We start from the raw sequence: 20,984 nt of genomic DNA, 5'->3' as shown, positions 1-20,984 counted from the left end.
GCCCACCGATGAATGTTACCATCAACAGCCACAACTACGACAAAGGATACTACCTAGGTGACGGTATCTATCCTCAGTTCAAATGAGCTCCCTGAACAGTAAAAGAAAATCAAAAATCTTCAAAAAATTCAATTTTTTGGGGGACAAACATTGACAAAAGTTCTAAGTGCTTGCAAAAGTTCGTCATGGAAACACATTCTTGTAAGGTGTGGCAAAAAAAACCAATTCAGTGCTGCAAAATGCTTTTCGAAGTAGCATTTCCAGAGTACCCATTTTTTTGCCACACCCTCTAGGGATGTGATTTCATGACAAATTTTTGCAAGCACTTAAAACTTCTGTCAATGTTTCTCCAAATTTATTTTGGAATTTTTTATTTTTTTATTTTCTTTCGATTTTACTGTTCACCCGAGCTCATTTGAGCTCGGGTGCAAAAACTCTGCGTCCTCCTCAGTGGACCATTATTGTGAAGAAAATCCCCAACCCTGTCGGAGAGAAGAGGAAAAGATTTGCCCAAGAGCAAGAGAGTGCTAGGAAGGATGTCGAGTGTGCCTTTGGTGTTTTGCAATCTCGATGGGGCATCGTTCGGTATCCTGCTAGGACTTGGAGCACGAAGAAGCTGTGGGAGGTGATGACTGCTTGTGTGATCATGCACAATATGATCGTAGAAGATCAGCGTCTGGAACATATCTACGATCAAGGGTTTCAGTTTCAGGGTAAGAATGTTGTGCCTGAGCATGGAGGAGCGGCAACGTTTGAACAGTTCACCCAATTTCATCATGAAATGCGTGATTGAGAAACTCACATGCAGATGCAAAATGATTTGGTCGAGCATATGTGGGCTCACGTTGGCAACCAATAGATGTATCCTTTTTATTTGGATTGTAAAACTATGTGAGACAATTTAATTTTTATTCGGCTTGTAAAACTATACTTTATTTGGTTGTGAAACTATGCTTTATTTCCTTGTGAAACTATATATTTCATTGTGAAATATGCAAAGTGTTCATTGAAAATGGAGGCCAGATGGCCACGCCGGCAAATATGGGTTAGCGCGGTGGGCGCACTGCCAACCCAAATCAAAAGGAGGGCAGACACCGAGCGGACGGCCGACCCAAACGGACAAAAAACGGACAAGTGTGCCGTCCGTTTGGGTCGGCGCGTTGGGGTTGCTCTAAGGTCGCGCGTTCGTGCCGTTTGACAATCCGTCCGTCTACCACCATTCATCCTGCTGAATGGTTCATCATTGATGCGTTTGATTGCTCACACTAGGCCCAGCCAGGTCCGTGCACGCAAGTTTCAGACTGTTTGGTTGCCTGGCCCGCATCAAAATCTTGACCCGCACAAACCTTAAAGTAGTGCTCAATCAGGCGCGCTAGGAATGCCCAAATCGATAGTTTCCAGCGAGACAGACTCAAGCGATGCAGGGGAAGGGAACACAACGATGCACAGCTGCGGGTAGAGAGATGGTGGGAGCGATGGCGCGTCTTCGAAAAAGCGGCGGGACAAATTTGAGTCACCGCCCGCCGATTCGGTCGCCCTATATAGCCACGGTTACCACCGTGGCAAAACTCCCCCCACCATTTCCCCCCTCTTGAGCATTCCCTCTGGCACGAATCCATTTTGATGACGAGGTAAGCGGCGCAACTACTTCGGCGGCCGGTTGACTGCGGTGGCGAATCGACTGCTCCACTTCTCCGACATGCCAGCACCTCCTCCGATGGCATTTTTAAGTTCAATCACCCCTCCTCTCTGCTAGTTTTAGCTAGATCTATCGATATGGTAGGGTTAGATCTTCCGATCTGTTTGACTATGATGTTGTAGTAGCTAGTTATGATGGATTTGAAGCATGCTAGGATTTGTTTCCATGTCGGCAAGCATTGATAGCTAGTGGTCATGGATGGATTGGCGGTATGCTTAGATATGTGGTATGCTAGTGTGCAAGTGTTGAACAAGATCATCCATGTGTCCATGATTATTGTTGTGTTCTGTTGTGTTGAGCTGTGGTATGCTTTGATGGATTTAGTAGTGTTGTCTTCAACTAGATCATCCATGTGTGCATGTGTTACTGCTAGTTCGATTTGTTCATGTTTTCTGCTAGTTCCTATTGTCCATGTGTAGTGTGTTGTGGTGTTGATGATGCTTAAGTTTGTAGGACATGAACACGCAAGAGTTTAGTCAGGCCATCACGTTGTTCGAGAGCCAGTTCCCACCGTCCTACATTGAGGACTCCCAGCCTCCCATCAGCCAGATGCCTCCTAATTCATATGTTTTTGAGGTGCCGCCTATTGTTCCTCCATTTGTTCTGGCTCGGCCCAATGTTGTAGCTCATGCTGCTGCTCAAAAGGCAGTAGCAAAGGAGAAGAAGGATGGCAAGGAGAACAACATGAAATGCAGTCGTTTCTCTCCGCTTTCGTGCTTAACGAGATGTGTGAGATCATAGTTAGTGGGGTGAGGATTGACAAGGGCTTCAAGGAGGTGCGCTTGAATGTTGTTGCAAAGCAAGTGTTCAAGTTATTTGGACATGAGGTCACCTCGGCCCAGGTCTACAACCACCTGAGAAAGTGGAGAGCGAGGTGGATCACCGCGACCAAGCTCAGAGACCTGAGTGGTGCTTCATGGGATGAGGACACCTGCTCGATCCTTTTGGAGGCAGAAACCATGCCATTCTAACTAACCAGATGTTTAAGCCTATAAACCATTGCCATACTAACTAACCACTCTGCCCTATTTCTTTATTAGGCTCACCCCAAGGACGCAGAGTTCCTCAACACACCTATCCAGAACTACCACCAGATACAGCAAATCTTCTCCTTCGGGCTTGCAACCCGCAAGCATGCCATGGGCTCTAGTCAGCCGCTGGGCTCGCCGATGGCCGAGTATCCAGACAACCAGGAGTTAGACACCATCAATGTTGATGCTCCTGAGAAGGATGGTCAGCATGTTCATGTGCTTGATAGGAAGAGGAAGCGAGCAAGCTTCAAGGAGGAGGAGCTGGCCGTCTTCAGCAGCATGACTCATGCAGTGAAGGAGGTGGCCACCACCATCAAAGAGAGAAAGACGGTCGACGTCCACCCTGACCTCTACGGCGCCGTCATGGAGCAAGGTAGCTTCAGCCCAGAGGCTCTCATGACGGCTCTCACCACCTGCTGGACAACAAAGCCATGGTGTTGGTATGTTTCCATGGGAGATGCCCACTAGGTGCTCTGGTTGAAGACCTGGCTAGGAAAGCACTACTACTAGTGTTGCTTCTGCTGGTGGCGAGCGCGCATGATCCTCGACAGCAATGGCGACAAGGATGACGGTGATGATGATGACATACATTTTGTGTAGTTAGGGCTTGAAAACATTCTTATGGTCTGTATATTTTGGTGAGGTGGTATTTACTAACCCCTCACGGTGATCACGACCTTGCGGGGGTAGTATTACACCCTCTTTTGGATGTGGTGGTAGGATGACACCAAAGTAGTGGTATGTTCAACTTGTTATGCGGTATGATCATGCATGCTTACTAATTCTCTTCTGCTTCATTGCTTGTGTGCTTCATTGCTTGCTCCTGGAGTACTCCATTGCGTGTTGTTTGTGTGTTCATTGCTTGGTGCTTCAACTTATTGCTCTTGTGCACTACTAGGATAAGTGGTATGCGGCGTTCATCAGGAGGGCTCTTGGAGTTTACAGTTCATGGGAAGTTTGCAATGAACATGTTTCAAGGTACATGCAAGCAGGCACAGAGAGTTTAAGACCAGACAGACAACAGAAGAAGCTTACTCCAAGTTTGTGTGAAAGGAGGCATGCAGTAGTGTTGAAGTTGGCAAGGTGGATCGTCAGTTTGGGTTGAAGAACTTCATCATCTTCGTCTAGTTCATCGCCATTGCAGTGGTGTGGTGTTGGTGTGCTCGGTGTGATTATGTGTAAGGTGTAGTAGTAGTGGGTAAGCTCACCAAGTAGGATACAAGGTGAGCACAACTATATGCTCGTATGCAACCAAACAACCTGCACTCATGTGACCACATACAATGCGAACAACCAAACACAGTGCATAGTAGCGTTGCTACGATGCAGAGAGAGGATATGCAGGCAACCAATCAACATGCAAGTGTTGATTTTCTGCCTGCATATGCTCAACCAGGCCCTAGTGGGACAAGTATGCAAAGTGCCTAAAAACTGTGCAAGCAACCAAATGCATCCCATGCTACACGCGGAGCGTCCGAAAAGTGGAGGAGGCGATGGCCATCGACGCCATGCTAGCGTCCGGGCTCATCATGTTGCACGCGGAGCATCAGTATAACATGGCAATCCTAGAGGAGCATCATTTGGCGGAGAAGCAACTGGAGGCAGAGTGCGTCCGATGCTGCTGTCTCGGCCACCATTGAGACGGAGCCGGACGGTGCCGGTATGAACCGGGCGGTGCTCGCATCCATGCAAAGCATCAACGGACACTCCGCACCAACAACACATGTTGCTCCTGGCTGTTTGACGAGCTGAAGGCCGAGGAGGACGAGGCCCCGAAGCACCACGGCGATGATAGCAACGAGGCACACGGCAGCATCTCTGGATCGTTCGCACTGGCCACCAACAACGATGAAGCTGGGTCATCCTACACCGGGTCATCGACCTCACCTCCACGGGCAGATTAGATTAGATTTTATTAGTTGTTTTGGGGACCTTTTGTTGTGTAAAACTAATCTAAAATATCAATGGAAATTTGTTGTCTGTGGTCCTTTGGGAGACACGGTTGGATGGACCCCCCCCCCCCCCCCACACACACACACACCGGCGGTCGACGGACATTTTGTGATGTCTGTTTGGTGATTCACATAGGAGATGCCCTAAAACATCCCATGTGCAAACAAAAATGAGGCCATAACAAGCATTGTATGTCTTAGAAAACAACAAGATAATATACATGTACATTAATAAAATTGCATCATACAAAGAAATCCATGCTCCTCCTCAAGCATGACAATAAAATGCCTTTGACTCGGTTCGATGGGATTTCCTTGTTGGCTTGCTGCATCGTAGGGGGTTCCCTTCAATGTTGTGAAATTGAGTGGCTGCCCTCTTTGTTTCCTCCACTTCGCATATCCTCCTTAATGGAGTGTCAGGAAACACGACTCGTCATAGTCGTGGCCTTGGGCAAGGAAACCCGCTTTATCCCTTCTTGTTTGTAATTGCCATCGTCTGAGAGTCTGGCTTAATAGGAATGATAGACTACTCATATCAACAAGGCATTCCTTCTTTTCCGGGAGCTCATTCGAAAAGAACTCCAAAGTTAAGAGTGATTGGCTTGGAGCGATTCTAGAATGGTGACCGACCGGGAAGTTGCTCCCGGGTGCACATGAGAGAGGATAAAGTGCGCAAAAAAAGACTAGTGTTGGTCTGTGGGAATAGTCCACATCCTTCCAGGCATAACTCCCAGGAGCCAGTGGCTATAGCCGAGGTGTTACACATCGACCCTCTATAGTGCATCTTCGACCGGGTCACTGATCTCGGGAGCCTTCACCAGCTATCGGCGAGAGAAATCCGGTTTAGAAACTGCATGTATGCTAACGATGATGCCATTTCGCTGGGCCTAATAAAGGAGGACATTGATGCCCTCCAGCAGATCCTTGTCAATTTTAGTCAGTTTATCATCCTTGTTACAAATTTCCAATAGTCTTGTAGCACCAATTAGACACCAACGTTTTGGTTGGATGGCATTATTTCGAGCCCTCTAGAAATGGTCTCCGCATTCCCATTAGATACCTTGGGCTACCGCTTCATTTAAGAACGTCAAACGCATACACTACCGACACTTGGAAGATAAGATAGTTGGCAAGCTCAAATCATGGTAGGGGAAGCACTTCACTATCGTTGGACATAGGGTTTTGATCAAATTTGTGATCTCGCCCAAATAGTTTACCATCTTATGAGCCTCGATGTTTCCAACGGTGTTAAGCGGTATGATGACAAGATAGGACATGATCCTCTCACTATTGGTGACGATGTGAAGGCCAACTTTTGGGGCTCTCCTTGGCTTAGTGGCCTTTGCCCGATGCATATTGCCCCTCTTATTCATGCGGCCTTGAAGAAGAAGAGTTTGAATGTCAAGAATGCATAGTGGAACAACTCTTTGGTGGACCTAATTGACACCTCTCGTGACCTGACTATTGACCACATCAACCATTTGTCCAATTTTTGGGCGCTCTTGCAGCACATTTAGCTCCATGAGGGTGTCCACGAGTCCATCTCATGGAAGTTCATGGCCAACGCGTACTACTCCATCGCCTCCGCATAACGCAGCAAATTCGTTGAAATCACATAAACCATCCAGAAGCTATAATTAGGAAGACATTGGCCCTCATAAATACAACTTATTCGTGTGGCTTATCACATAAAACATGGTTTGGACAGCCGGTCGCTTGGCTAGACGGGGATGGCCTAAGTGTGATACTTGACAACTTTGCAAGCGTGAGCCGGAGACAATTACCCACCTCCTCTTCAAATGTCAGTTCTCTGTGAGGATGCTGGTAGCTTGGGAAATTTGGAATTAGTGCAACGCTGGGATTTTCTTAGAACAAATCCACAATGCCCAACATCATTCTCTCGCACAACAAGAAAGAAACTGGTTGTGTTAAAAAGATGGGGTTTTGGGTAGAAGCGGGGCAGATCATCTTAGAGTTGTAATTCGGTAATTCCGGGAGAGTAATCCTTATTTGTTGCTATGGCCTTGCTCTTGTACATAAACTCGCTTATTCTTAATTAATGAAATATGGCATCGATTTTTCCATTTCTTTCAAAAATAATGATTTTTATAACTTTTACTTTCCATGAAAAATATCTTGAATGTTGATGCACTTACATTTCAAGAATGGACGTAGTACTTTAATGAGGCATCTTTCAGGGACGATTTTTAATTGACTATAAGATAGCACCGCTAGCCTTCTTAGTTCCTTTGTAAAAAAAAGACGCCAATGATCAAGACAGAGCAGAGTCACGGGTGCCCCTATTAGACGCACACGGGTGCTCCTATTAGACGCTTAGTGCGTCCAATAACAGGACAACGCATAGGGGAACAACCTGATTGGGCAGATTCGAATATTTTTTAAAATTTTCAAACATTTATTTAAAATGTGAACAAATTTTAAAATTCTGAAAATTTCCATAAAATTTTCAACAGTTTTTGAATTCCAAACATTCTTTGGGACAATGCAAAAAAAATTTAAAAATCAGGTATTTCTGAACATTCGAAATTCTGAAAAAAAAAGTGCCTTTTCTCAATTCCAAACGATTTAAAACTGTGGGCAAAATTTTGAAATTATGAACATTTTCTAAAAAGTTAACTTTCAAAAACAAATGAAAAAACAGGTCCAGAACATTCTAGAAGGTTCCAAAAACCTGTTTGTTGGAACCTTCTAGAAGGTTCACCACAAACGGATGTGTTGTACTCCCTCCATTCTAAAATATAGTGCGCCCACGCTTTTCGAGGTCCAACTTTGACCGTAAATTTAACCAACGAGACCGACTGCGGCGGGAGAAAAAATTATATAATTGAAAAGTTCTTTTGAATACGAATTCACTGGTATAATTTTTGCTCCCGCTGCAGTTGGTCTCGTTAGTTAAATTTGTGGTCAAAGTTGAAGCACGGAAACAAAGAAAACACTACATTTTGGAACGGAGGGAGTAGAATTTAGCTATCTAGGTGTGCGGACCCAGTTAGATCGCTTGCTTGGTTACTCTGTGCGAAAGAATGATGAAATGACGCAACGAGAGGCACATAGGATATTCGCAGACACGACAGCTATTTCTCGCCCGTACTGATTCCAATTAGGAAACGCTTACAGGCAGGAAATAGCGGGCCGGCCCAATACTGTAGTATTTGAACTTCTTTTAATTTGCAGCCTGGTTTTTCTTCAAAAAGTTTGTTTTCTTTATTTTCCATTTTCCTATTTCTTTCTTGCCTTTATGTTTCCATTCTTCTTTTGCTATTTTCTCTTTTCTTTCCTGTCTTCGTCATATTTTTTCAAATAATATATATTTCATTTTTCCATTTTTATTATTTCAAGACAGGTACACTTTTTTCATGTATAATGTACTCCCTCCGTCCCATAATATAAGAGCGTTTTTGACACATTTTTTTAAATACATAAGGACATTTTCTTGCGCACGTTTAACATTTTGGAAATACTACTCCCTCCGTCCCGAAATAACTGTCTCGACTTTGTACTAACTTCAGTACAAAGTTGTACTAAGGTTAAGACACTTATTTTAGGATGGAGCGGAGTACATGGTTAACATTCTTTTAATACATCTTGTAATTTCTATGTTTTTTCATAGACAATGTACATTTTTGTATAAATCAGGAACATATTTTATATATGTTTAAAAAATAAATACATGATTAATATTTTTGAAAAATATGTTTTGACGTCTATCTTCTTCAACACATGTCTACATTTTTAATGCATATTGTAAATTTTTTTGAATACATCAGAAACATCTCTTTATGCATGTTTCACATCGTTTCATATATACGCTTTAATGTCTACTTCTTTCCTACATGTTGTACATTTTTCTTATACATATGAAACATTTTGTATACAGGTTAAACATTTTCTCACATACATGATTAACATTTCTTGGAACATAACTTTTGATGTCTAATTTCTTCATGCACATGTACAATTTTAATATACACCTGACCCGCAAAAAAAATTATACACCTGAAACATTTTTGTATACATGTTTAACATTATTTAAATACATGAGTAACATTTTTTCAAATACATGTTTTGATGACTATTTTTTCATACGCATGGTACATTTTTTTGTGTACATCAGAAATATTTTTATTATACACATTTGACAATTTTCAAATACAAGATTAACATTTTATAAAAGTGCGATGAATACTTTAAAAAACTAAAAAGGAAAATAAAAATAGAAACGAAAGATACAAAAGTTGAAACATAAAAAATACAAACAAAAAGAAAAGACAAAATCTTGCGTGACTCCCTTCGCCGGCAGGAGCTGCTTGCGATGGAGCCGGCGAAAGCAATGGCGGACGGGGGGTGCTGCAACCGGGGGCGGCCACGCTGCGAACAAGCACACTGACGCCAGTAAGGAGCGTTGACAGCGACGGACGCGCGCGAGCAGAGCCGTGCCTTTATTCGGAAGCGTTGACCGAGAGGAAGAAGAAAGAGTTGGCGGTTGAGATGCAGATCAGACGGACCCAATACACTGCATCGGGCGGCTGGGGCGCGATCGGCCGAAACTTTGGGCCGGCGCACCGACGCCTAACAGTCGCTAATAAAATAGTGCTCCAAAAAGAAGTTGGCAACGAAACAATGTTCAATAAAGAGTTGCCAACAGAAACAAGTAAATTTCTCCTCCCTGACAACGAAAAGAATAATTAAATTGCCCTGAAGAAGTTCAAAAAACAAAACAGTCAAAGCACCAAAATTATTTAAGTATTGTAAGTATATTGAAGTAAAACCAAACAAAATATTGTCTATAAGCCACAGCAAGTACCCAACACAATATTTGCTTGAACAAGTACAGTACATTAAACTTCCTGCCCAGCTCCCCTGCAATATGTGCCGCTTATGGTTAACTTATAAGCGCTTATATAAATTATAAATTGTAAGACGCATAGTGGTCCGGTTCATATACTTGGACTCCATTAAGTAAAGTGTTGATCTACGATACAACAAACACACATACTACCTGATGCTTTTTGACAATGTCATAATATCAAAAAACGTCTTACATTTTGAGACAAAGGGAGTACCATATATAACTAAAATTCGTCAAGCTTGGTAGCTGAAATCACATGGTAAGGACAGGGTAAACATGGTGGAAGCTGGCAACTAGGCACATTATATATTAACAAATCTCCTATGCTTCTGACTTATATTGAGTTCTCAGTACTGTAGTTATTCGTATAATATACATGAACAACAAGTTAGAGGGATCTGGAAGAACAGTAATAGATTTTGAACATATCTTGATTCATGACATGAAATTATCTTCTTTCCTCAGTCTTCTGTCATTTTATTTGACGGATAGACTTGAATACTGGTACCACGTATGGCAACTACAACCTTTGTACGTTAATGTGCAGCAGGATTTGCCAATTTTTCGAGAATAGGGTTGAGTTGGCACTCGGTAGATCAGAATTTAAGCGCCATCGTCTGTCCCAATAAAGACCTGGAGTGTGTAAGTCAACGGGTGTGTTTTCGGTCATTGAGCATCTTCTTCGCTGCAGAACCAATTTTTAATCTAATAGTCAAATCTCCAAGATGCAAATCTGCAAACTAAACTAAAAAAATCTATCAATATTTGTAGAACATGGTCCTCAGGGAATCTTTAATGTACATCTGCATAATTTGAGGATTGTATATTTGAGGAATTCCAGCTGTGCATTTGCTACCATGATCACAACACTTGCAGTTTTCTACAGAAGCAGCATTTGCAGAACTACAACTCTAATACAAACACCAGAGATGTGCCTCCATAATAATTGAGAAACAAAAATAGAAAACTATATACATGACAGGGCTAGTGACATATTAAACATATATGGCCATGTGCCCATGTGCTCACCAAATCCACCCTCTTTATTAAACCTTAACGATTCTATCACAATATCAAATGCCCATATTACACTTACCCAACGTTCTGGAGATGAATTGTACCATTCGATGCAATTTTGTATGCATATACGTATATGATAAACAAATGCGTAAAACGGAACCAAAATGCAACATATTAAAGATATTTTTTAATATAATATGTGCAGGATGGAGGGGCAAAATTTTATTGCACAATTCAATCTCTACCTTTTTTCATGGTATCACATACTTCTGAACCAGAGACCAACTATTAGGGTACATGATATACATAAGGCATTCAACTTTACAGTAAAATTCTTGGCTTGAAAAACCATGTAGCAGGAGAAGGGGAAGCAGCATAATCTCAACATTCTAGCTTCCTTGAGTGATTTGCAAGTAGGTTGAATGTGGATGGTGATTTTGCAAAAATAACTGCATAACCATCATCCATGTGTTCTGCACCTTCAGGGAAGAGCTGCCATAGAAGGCAGCCTCCTCCAATCATTCCACTCTCCCAAGAGCCCAAGAAATTGTTGTACACTGTCTGCATGAAAGTTTCGCGGAACTCATTTTCAAACTTGCCATCCTTCAGTGATAATCCAAACTCCCCGATCACGATGGGCATGGCCAGCAAGTTTGCTGCATCATCAATATGTTGTTGCATCCAAGTGTTCACAAACTGAACGTGGCTCTCCTCTGTTGAGTCAGGCAACCTAGCAAAAGAAATCCTAAGCTCAGCCCTGATAGTAAATTCCATATTTCTATGAAGTGTTTTAATTTAGCCACTATAGCTACTCAGCTGTATATGTTTTGTGGGATCAGACATGAGGACTTACCAAGTGTCTGAATAAATATGAACTGAAGCTAAATCAATTCCCATTGCTTGATGGTTCCTGATGAAGTCCGTTCCAACATGCCCTGAATAATCATCTGGGTTGACGAGCAAAAGTTCTGGAGTAGACGGACCATAATACCCTTCAATACCAATCTCCACGAGATGCATAGTATCTATAGACTTCACGTAAGATGCCATCTCTTCTATCCATGCCTACAAGAACCCAATGTCTTCAAAATGTACAGTGGACAAACAAACATGGAACATAAAAGTTCACAAAAATAAGACCACAATAAAGGACCTGCAGCGTATCGCCTGATGGATCTGAAGGGCAGCGCGGCTCGTTAATCAGCTCCCAGGCAAGAATGGTAGGATCGTCTTTGTAGGCCTCATTTGTGATTGTGTTTATTCTTGACAAAACAGCCTAAACAAAGGAAACATATGCACAGTATTGAAACTCTGATACAGCAGGAATACAGAATTCAGAGCTGGCAAACTAAAATTAGCAGTAACAATTTGCTGGTATCATTTCATATAGCTATGCATATGATGATTTCCATTGGTCACGCAGCATGATAGATATCAGGAACCCATTTCGGTGGCTATTTGAGGTACGAAACCAGAAATTTACCTCAACAAAAGCTTTGTAGTACCCTTTAAGTGTTGGATCAGAGAAGAAGTCATCGTCAGAAGTAAGATCTACGCCAGCCTCCTTGCCCCATCTTACATACTGCGCCTTCCCTCCATAATCTTCCCAGTTATTACATAGTGACAGTATTAACCGCATCTTATACCTTCTTGCCTCACTGACCACGAAATCTAGCGCCTGGCAAACAGATATGATAAAATCAGACACCAAAACCCAAAGAAACGCCACACCTTGCAGAGATTAGACTTTTATACCAAAAATGCAAATTTCTTTAAGAAATGTATGATGAGCATCCAGTTTCACTTGTTTCCATTTTCTTGTTTTCCTTTTGGCGAGTGGGTCAGTGGGGCATGTGAATGAGATAGCAATTTCATCCAAACCACGGCATAAAATGTAAGATCCAGCTAATTCATTGATGATCTAACAAGAAAAGCACTACCCGCCCATGCATTTCATCAAGCAGGTGCCCGTCTCCACAGGCAGCTCACCTGGAACACCTCCTCGTCGTAGCAGAATGGCGCGGTCTGCAGCGCGTGGTACCCTCCGTCAGCGAACGCCCAGGTGCGGCACACGTTGAGCCCCGCCCCGGCAGCCTCGGCAATGGCCGCGGTCACGCGCGGCCGCGTGGCCTCGTCGGCGGCGAAGGACATGAGCCAGTAGGTGTTGAACCCGTGGATGATGAAGGGGCGCTCCGCCGCCCCCGTTACCAGGTGAGCACCTCGCCGCTCCACCGCTGCCCATTCCTCCTCCGCGTCCGGCTCCTGCGACATCACGGTGGAAGCGAGGCCGAGGAGGACGTAGGGGAGGAGTGGGACGCGAGGCGTCGTCGTGCTCCAGGCGGTGGCGGGCGCGGGACATATCATATCGACCATTTAGTCAACGCGCGAGTGGTTTTTCTACCGTCCCCGGAATCCGGATCCATTATCAGTGGTTCGCTTCAAAATGTTTAGTTAACAATACCATTTGTTTTCGTTAATTAACGTGTATTATCATGTTTCGGTGGGTACCAACAACAATAATGCACTTGTTTTGGATCAAGTTTGCTGATACACGACGAGAGTGGATTTTTGGAGCCGGGTGCATTAGACGACCTTATTTAAATAGTTTAACAATCAAATTTAAAGTTTCGATTTTTTTAAAAGAATTCTACATGATCATATGAATATGAATGTATACTACACATGTGTAAAGTATGATGATGAAATAAGTAAACAGGTAAGCTATACAAAAAATGACAAGATGGTGATTTCCTAATAGTGAATAATACATGCATTGTTCATCTTTTCAAAATCACGATTTTGTCAAAAAAATTGTAACTCGCATGGTCATTTGTTTCAGCATTACAATTTGCACATGTGTAATATACATACATATAAACATGTTGATTTTTTTAAAAGAGTAAAACTTCAAAACAACATTTTGATATTATTTAAAATATAGGGCTCACTGGAGCTCGTTCTCCAAAATAACATTTTTGGATACATGATGATACACAATGAAATATTAAGATACACGAGAGACTCTTAGCTGGTTGGGCCGAGCCTTATGCGTCAGGTCGAGGTGAGCCGACGCAGGAAGAGGAGGGGGCTCCTATACCGCGCCTTCAGCGCCCCGCAAGAGAAGTGGCGCCCGCAGCAGCCGCTGGATGGGCCGGCCCACGATCGCGCAACAACCAACGCGAAAAATGACCGGCAAAAATACATCCCGACTGGGATTCGATCTACCGACCTCGCGCTTCCACACGGAGAGGCTAGCCACTGCACCAGCTCACTACTATTGCCTATTAACAGCGCGAAAGCTTTAAAGAATATAAATGTAGACGCGTTATTTATTGCGCATTACACTATAGCATTTATATTTTCCAATTATTTGAAAATATCTTCACATATTACAGATGGAGTTCATGAGCATGCAAAAAAAAGTTCTCCTATTCAAAAATTAGTTCACCAACTCGAAAAAATTCATTTATTCAAAAACAGTTTACGGATTCAAAAGAAGTTCATCAATTTTAAAAAAAAGTTCACCGATTTTGAAAAAAGTTCATCGATTTTGGAAAAAGTTTACCTAAATTGAAAAGTTCATCGATTTTGAAAACAAGTTCATGTGAATTGAAAAAAGTTCATCAATTTTGAAAATAAGTTCATCGATTTTGAGAAAAAGCTCATCAATTTTGCAAAAAAGTTCATCAATTTTAAGAAAAACTTCAGAAAATCATAAAAATTTCATCAAATTTGAAAAATAAGTTCCCCTATTCTGAAAATGGTTCATCAATTTGAAAAAAGTTCACGAGTTTCGAAAAATTAAGTTCATGGATTTATAGAAGAAGTCCATCTATTTGAAGAAAACTATTACGAATTTCCAAACAAGAAAGTAAAAAAGGATAGAGAAAAAAGCAAAAGAAAAAGGAAAAGGAAAAAGAAGAACAAATAAATTGACAAAAACATGTATGCTACCACATCTGGTGAAATGGTCGAGTTGGTATAGGTAGATACGTGATAACCGCGCGACGCTGGTTCGAAACCTAGCTTGCGCGGCTTTTTTGCAGTTTTATATAGAGATTAAAGAACAGGAGTAATGGAAGTTGGGCCGAGCCCAGGTAGCGCCGCTGCAGGCGCCGGTTTGCGAAAACATAGCGCCAAATAGAAAATGCCGGAAGAGGACCTCTTGCGATAGAGATAGTCATGCGCCCCCTCTATGGGCCAGCACAACAACGAGGCAAGCGCTCGGTTCTCCCGGTTCCCTGGTCACTCGGTTAGTAGTTGACCGGTCGTGGTTCACTAGTCCACCTTTGATCGTTAATCGCTTGATCATTGACTTTTGAAGAAAATGAGGAAATTTCAAAAAAATCAGGAATTCCAATAAATTAACAGGTTCAAAAACAGATGGTAGATGTGAAAAAACTTGAAAAAGTAAATGAATTAGGAAAAAAGTTTGCAGGATTTGAAAAAAGTTCAAACGCTTCAAAGAAATATTTGTCGATTTGTAAAAAGTTGATGGATTTGAAAAAGAATCGTGCATTTGAAAAAGTTCATGGATTTTAAAAAAGTTCAAGACTTGGAAAGGTTCATACTTTGAAAAAAGTTCGCAAAAATGAAAATAAAAGTTCGCAAATTTGAAAAAAAACACAAAAATTAAAAAATGGTAACTTTCAAAATAAGTTCATGGATTTAGGGAAAAAATGACAGGTTTGCAAAAAAATGAATTTGAAAATAGTTCACGCATTTGGAAAAAATGAAAAATGGAAAAAAAAAAGGAAAACCCAACAAAACCCGGTCGAGAAAAAACCAAAAACAGAAAAATTGGTCGAAAGCTTCAAGAAGCTTCCCAAAACCGGTCCAGGAAGCTTATCGGAGCTTCCCAAAACTAGGGACGCAGCTTCCCTCTCGTGTTGCGTTAGATGGGTCGGCCCATTTGGAATCAAATAAAGGGAGGGGGTGTGCCTTATCTACGAATAATAAGAAACCGGCACTATGGGTGCCGAATAGGATTTAGCGGCAGGAGGCCTCTCCACCACGCTCTCTTGGGTGAGATGCACTCCTTGGGCCGGTTAAAGCGCTTGTGCCAATTGCTGCTCTTGGGTGGTTGTTGCTCGTCCAGTGGAGGTGGGGCCAAGGCAGGAGGCCTCCCAACAACGCTCCCCTAGGTCGGTGTGGCTTGGACCGGCTACTTCAGTTGCATTCGCGGCTCCCGGACGGATTGTGGTTGGGTGGTGATGCGGAGCATCCTACAAAAAACATGTCAGAGCCCCCGTTTGGCAAGTGATACAGGCAATATCTGCTTCACATACATAAAGGTGAATCATCTCCTTTACACGTGTTCACTTACCCCTTTCGAGGATGGTATATTACTTGACACTCCTCTCGTGTGCATGCATAGGTATTATCCGAGGTTCATGGACGACGAGGAGCGCAAGCACCAAGGAACGACTACATCAGCCGCGAAGGAAGCTTGGAAGCGGAGACGGAAGAAGCCGGAGTTGTTGAAGCTACAACCACCGGACATCCGGTACCTGATGCAGAAGACCCGGTCAAGAGGAAGCAGCTGAAGGCAGATGCTACAGCGGTCGGACGACCAACGGCCACCGGACGTCCGACAAGTATCAGCCACCGGACGTCCGACACCATCCGAAAATCCTGTGCCAAGGCACCCGAGAGTAACTGCCAGAAATCTGGTGCATACCGGACGTCCAGTGCCTCGCGAGCCACCGGTCGTCCGGAACCCACTAGACGTTTGGCGCCTGCGTGTGCTCATGTGTGGGCCTTTGGCCTTGTATCTTTCTCCCACCTACCATTCCATGACTAGGACTATAAATACCTCCCCTCCACCTCCATTCTAGGGATAGCTAAGATTAGAACTACACATTAGAGCTTAACTCATGTACCTCCCCTTGTAGGATTCCTCCTGGGAGAAGATCCATGTGTGGATTCAAGGCCTCTTTGGAGAAGATCCCCCAAGAGGATATCAAGACCCCTACATGGGAAGATTCCTCCATGGAATTCAAGACCTCATCTCCTTTGGATTTGGGATGAACTTTACCTTGTACCGACTTTCCTTTGATTGTTCATGTATCTTGTGGATCTTATGTGTTATTAATCTAGTGGACGTGTGATTGGACTTGTTCTTCTTGAATGTTTCTCTTTCTCCCTGTTTTCCCCTCTTGTTTGTTGTGTTCCTCGCGTTCTCCCTTGAACCCACCTCCAATTCGTGAACATCGGGACAAATCAGGGCACTTTGGCCCGTGCCCAACAATAGGTGGCCTCGACGTCTAGGCACGTCGTATCGCCTGTGCAGCTTGCTTGCGGTGGTCCTTCCGACAAAGGTGTTATTGCCCGTCATGCCGGTGACCGATGGTTCTGTTCCGGTTCGCTTCTCTGATGTGGACGTAGTGAGTCGCTTGGACCGGCTACTTCAGTTGCGTTCGCGACTATCGAACATATTGTGGCTGGGTGGCCACGACGTCTAGGCGCGGCGTATCGCCCGTGCAACTCATGGTCGGTGCGCTTGCGGTGGTCCTGTCGATAGAGGCGTTGTTGCCCGTCATGCCGACGGCTGGTTGTTCTGTTCCGGTTTGCTTCTCTGATGTGGATGTACTTGTTGGGGAACGCAGTAATTTCAAAAAAAATCCTACGAACACGCAAGATCAATCTAGGTGATGCATAGAAACGAGCGGGAGAGTGTGTCCACGTACCCTCGTAGACTGAAAGCGGAAGCGTTTAGTAACGTGGTTGATGTAGTCGAACGTCTTCACAATCCAACCGATCAAGTACCGAACGCACGGCACCTCCGCGATCTGCAAAGATTCAACTCGATGACGTCCCACGAACTCTTGATCCACCTGAGGTCGAGGGAGAGTTTCGTCAGCACAACGGCATGGTGACGGTGATAATGAAGTTACCAGCGCAGGGCTTCGCCTAAGCATAACGACGATAAGACCGAGGTGTAAAACTGTGGAGGGGGCACCGCACACGGCTAAGAGATTGTCTGTTGTGCCTTTGGGGTGCCCCCTGCCCCCGTATATAAAGGAGGGGAGGAGGAGGCCGTCCAACAAGGGGCGCGCCAGGGAGAGGGGAGTCCTACTAGGACTCCAGTCCTAGTAGGATTTGGCCCCATCCTTTTTTCCTTCTACCGGAGGGGGAAAAAGGGAAGGAGAGGGAGTAGGAGAAGGAAAGGGGGGTGGCGCCCCCTTCCCAAGTCCAATTCGGCCTCCTCCTTTGTGGGGGGAACACCAGCCCCTTGTGGGCTGGTTAGCCTCCCTCCTATGACCCATAAGGCCCATATCTTTTCCTAGGGGGGGGGGGGTTCCGGTAACCTCCCGGTACTCCGGAAAAATGCCCGAATCACTCGGAACCATTCCGATGTCCGAATGCAACCTTTCAATATATGAATCTTTACCCCTCAACCATTTCGAGACTCCTCGTCATGTCTGTGATCTCATACGGGACTCCGAACAAACTTCGGTCATCAAATCACATAACTCATAATACAAATCGTCATCGAACGTTAAGCGTGCGGACCCGACGGGTTCGAGAACTATGTAGACATGACCGAGATAAATCTCCGGTCAATAACCAATAGCAGAACCTGGATGCTCACATTGGCTCCTACATATTCTACGAAGATCTTTATCGGTCAAACCGCATAACAACATACGTTGTTCCCTTTGTCATCGGTATGTTACTTGCCCGAGATTCGATCGTCGGTATCATCATACCTAGTTCAATCTCGTTACCGGCAAGTCTCTTTACTCGTTCCGTAATGCATCATCCCGCAACTAACTCATTAGTCACATTGCTTGCAAGGCTTATAGTGATGATCATTACCGAGAGGGCCCAGAGATACCTCTCCGATACACGGAGTGACAAATCCTAATCTCGATCTATGCCAACTCAACAAACACCATCGGAGACACATGTAGAGCATCTTTATAATCACCCAGTTACGTTGTGACGTTTGATAGCACACTAAGTGTTCCTCCGGTATTCGGGAGTTGCATAATCTCATAGTCATAGGAACATGTATAAGTCATGAAGAAAGCAATAGCAATAAACTAAACGATCATAGTGCCAAGCTAACGGATGGGTCTTGTCCATCACATCATTCTCTAATGATGTGATCTCGTTCATCAAATGACAACACATGTCTATGGCCAGGAAACTTAACCATCTTTGATTAACGAGCTAGTCAAGTAGAGGCATACTAGGGACACTCTGTTTGTCTATGTAATTCACACATGTACTAAGTTCCGGTTAATACAATTCTAGCATGAATAATAAACATTTATCATGATATAAGGAAATATAAATAACAACTTTATTATTGCCTCTAGGGCATATTTCCTTCAGTAGTGGCTTTTGGTGGGATACCGGACCCTGGCTCGATGGACAGGCGTGAGTCAGCGGATTTAAGCCCAGCTGGATGCGGATGAGCTGCATATGGGTCGTGCTATGACGGCGATCAAGCTTCGAGTCATCGAGTCCACTACCTGTATGGCCGTTAATAAGAATTTTTGTGTCCTTAAATTTTCTGAGGAGGAGATGTTACATAAAGCAGCAAATATTGGGGTTTCTTTAGGAGCTAATTGTCATGAGGTTTTGAGGTATATTAATGACTTATTTGATTGATGTATTGAATCCAAAGGTGTATAGAGCTATGAACATGTTAAAAAAACTATTACGACAACTAAGCCAATGGATGAGGGCGATGTTAAACAACTCAGGATTCAGGCGATTGAGTACTTATGCGAGGATCAAACTCCTATGAATGTTATGAAATTGGAAGATCATGTGGATGTTCCATGTTTTTCTAGGGGCGATGAGGGAAAGGAAGGTCATGCGGACTTTCGGAAACCTACGACAAAGGTTGGGCGTACTCGTAAGAGCTAGAAAATACGACCTATCCGTTGTGCGCCATAGTATTAGGAATAGGTTCAAAGTTAAGTTTCAATGATGAGTTATGAGAGGCGTCTTTTGAAATAGCAGAGGTAGTCTGGACTCGGCTAAACGTAGATTCTTAGCAAAAATGTATAGGGAACAAAAGTTGGATTTTATCACTTTGCTAGAAACCGGTAGATCAAACTTTACTTCCCAAATTTTTGGCACTTTTTTGAGTGTTTTGGATTTTGTGTGGTATTGTCTACCGCCTCGAGGAAGATCTGGTGGGATCTACTTGGGGTGAACAAGGCATCACTTAATGTAAGAAAGATGGTGATAAGTGATTATGCTATAAAATTTCATGTTCGCTCAGAAGTTGACGGCTTCGACTCGGCCCTGGTTGTCATCTATGGGGCAGCTCAACCTGAGTTCAAGTCTGAGTTCCTTGAGGAATTAGTTCATATTTCTGGTGGGGAGAGTCTACATATGTTGGTGGGATGTATTTTAATACTATTTGTACGAGGACGAAGAATAATAATGATAACTTTGATGGTTGTCAGCCATTTATATTCAATGCAATTATTGAGAATCTGGATTTGAGGGAGATAGATCTCATAGGTCGGCAATATATTGGGGCAAACAATCTTGAGATTCCGACATATGAAAAATTGGACCGATTGGCTAGTGTGAAGTGGGGGCAAAAGTTCCCCCATGTAATGATGCATGCGTTACAAAGGGAATTGTCCGATCATACACCTCTACTCGTTGACTCTAGTGAGGCTGCTCATGTGGGGAACAAGACGGCCTTTTCTTTCTAACTATCATGCTTTGAAAGAGAGGATCTTCTAGAGTTGGTTGCAACAGAATGGGCTAAAGAAAATAGATGGGTTACTAATATTGAGAGATGGCAGTATAAAATCTGGCGTCTTAGGCCACCTTTGGTTCATAGGGTAGGAAAATAATAGGAATAGAAGAGTCATAGGAAATGAGATGACATGTATCTCAAATACTATGAATAGGAATAAGAAAGGATATGCCATTTGGTTCACATCGTAGGATTTTTTTTTCCATTGAGTCTAGGCTAATGTTTATTTTCCTATGAAATGTGGAGGATAAGAAGAATTCCTCCATAGAAGTAGGATTCTATTCTTACAAACCAAAGTGCTCTAAAGAAGTTTTTCCCATAGAAATCTGAAGGAAATATGCCCTAGAGGCAATAATAAAGTTGTTATTTATATTTCCTTATATCATGATAAATGTTTATTATTCATGCTAGAATTGTATTAACCTGAAACTTAGTACATGTGTGAATACATAGACAAACAGAGTGTCACTAGTATGCCTCTACTTGACTAGCTCGTTGATCAAAGATGGTTAAGTTTCCTAGCCATAGACATGAGTTGTCATTTGATGAACGGGATCACATCATTAGAGAATGATGTGATTGACAAGACCCATCCGTTAGCTTAGCACGATGATCGTTTAGTTTGTTGCTATTGCTTTCTTCATGGCTTATACATGTTCCTATGACTATGAGAATA

General features: G+C 43.2%; 1 protein-coding gene across 2 annotated transcripts; it reads right to left on the bottom strand.

Moving 5' to 3' along the window:
* Window positions 1-10,003: 10,003 nt before the first annotated feature.
* On the bottom strand, window positions 10,004-12,960 carry LOC109782213 (mannan endo-1,4-beta-mannosidase 8). Of its 2 annotated transcripts, XR_012184596.1 has the most exons (6): window positions 12,562-12,960; window positions 12,056-12,250; window positions 11,726-11,848; window positions 11,426-11,637; window positions 10,818-11,302; window positions 10,004-10,237 (listed from the first exon to the last, which is right to left on the bottom strand). XR_012184596.1 is itself a non-coding variant. In XM_073500172.1 (5 exons), the coding sequence occupies exons 1-5, from the start codon at window positions 12,943-12,945 to the stop codon at window positions 10,954-10,956; spliced, it is 1,263 nt and encodes a 420-aa protein (XP_073356273.1). In that variant the 5' UTR covers window positions 12,946-12,960; the 3' UTR covers window positions 10,724-10,953. The 2 variants fall into 2 exon arrangements, 1 of the variants encoding a protein (XP_073356273.1); XM_073500172.1 differs by lacking the exon at window positions 10,004-10,237 and having other exon boundaries at window positions 10,724-11,302.
* Between the last annotated feature and the right edge of the window lie 8,024 nt (window positions 12,961-20,984).

The sequence above is a fragment of the Aegilops tauschii genome, chromosome 5 (genome assembly GCF_002575655.3).
Source record: "Aegilops tauschii subsp. strangulata cultivar AL8/78 chromosome 5, Aet v6.0, whole genome shotgun sequence".
In the NCBI taxonomy this organism is placed as follows: domain Eukaryota; kingdom Viridiplantae; phylum Streptophyta; class Magnoliopsida; order Poales; family Poaceae; genus Aegilops; species Aegilops tauschii.
Note: the sequence above shows the minus strand (reverse complement) of the source record. Positions and strands in the feature narration are given on the sequence as shown.

Bases quoted from the DNA above. Each gene is read 5' to 3' on its own strand.
- LOC109782213 (XM_073500172.1), bottom strand. From the start codon at position 12,945: ATGGTCGATATGATATGTCCCGCGCCCGCCACCGCCTGGAGCACGACG. The intron at 12,251-12,561 runs GTGAGCTGCCTG...TCTGTTTGCCAG, and splicing joins ACGACGAGGAGGTGTTCCAG to GCGCTAGATTTCGTGGTCAG. The intron at 11,638-11,725 runs GTCCTTTATTGT...GGGTTCTTGTAG, and splicing joins CATCAGGCGATACGCTGCAG to GCATGGATAGAAGAGATGGC.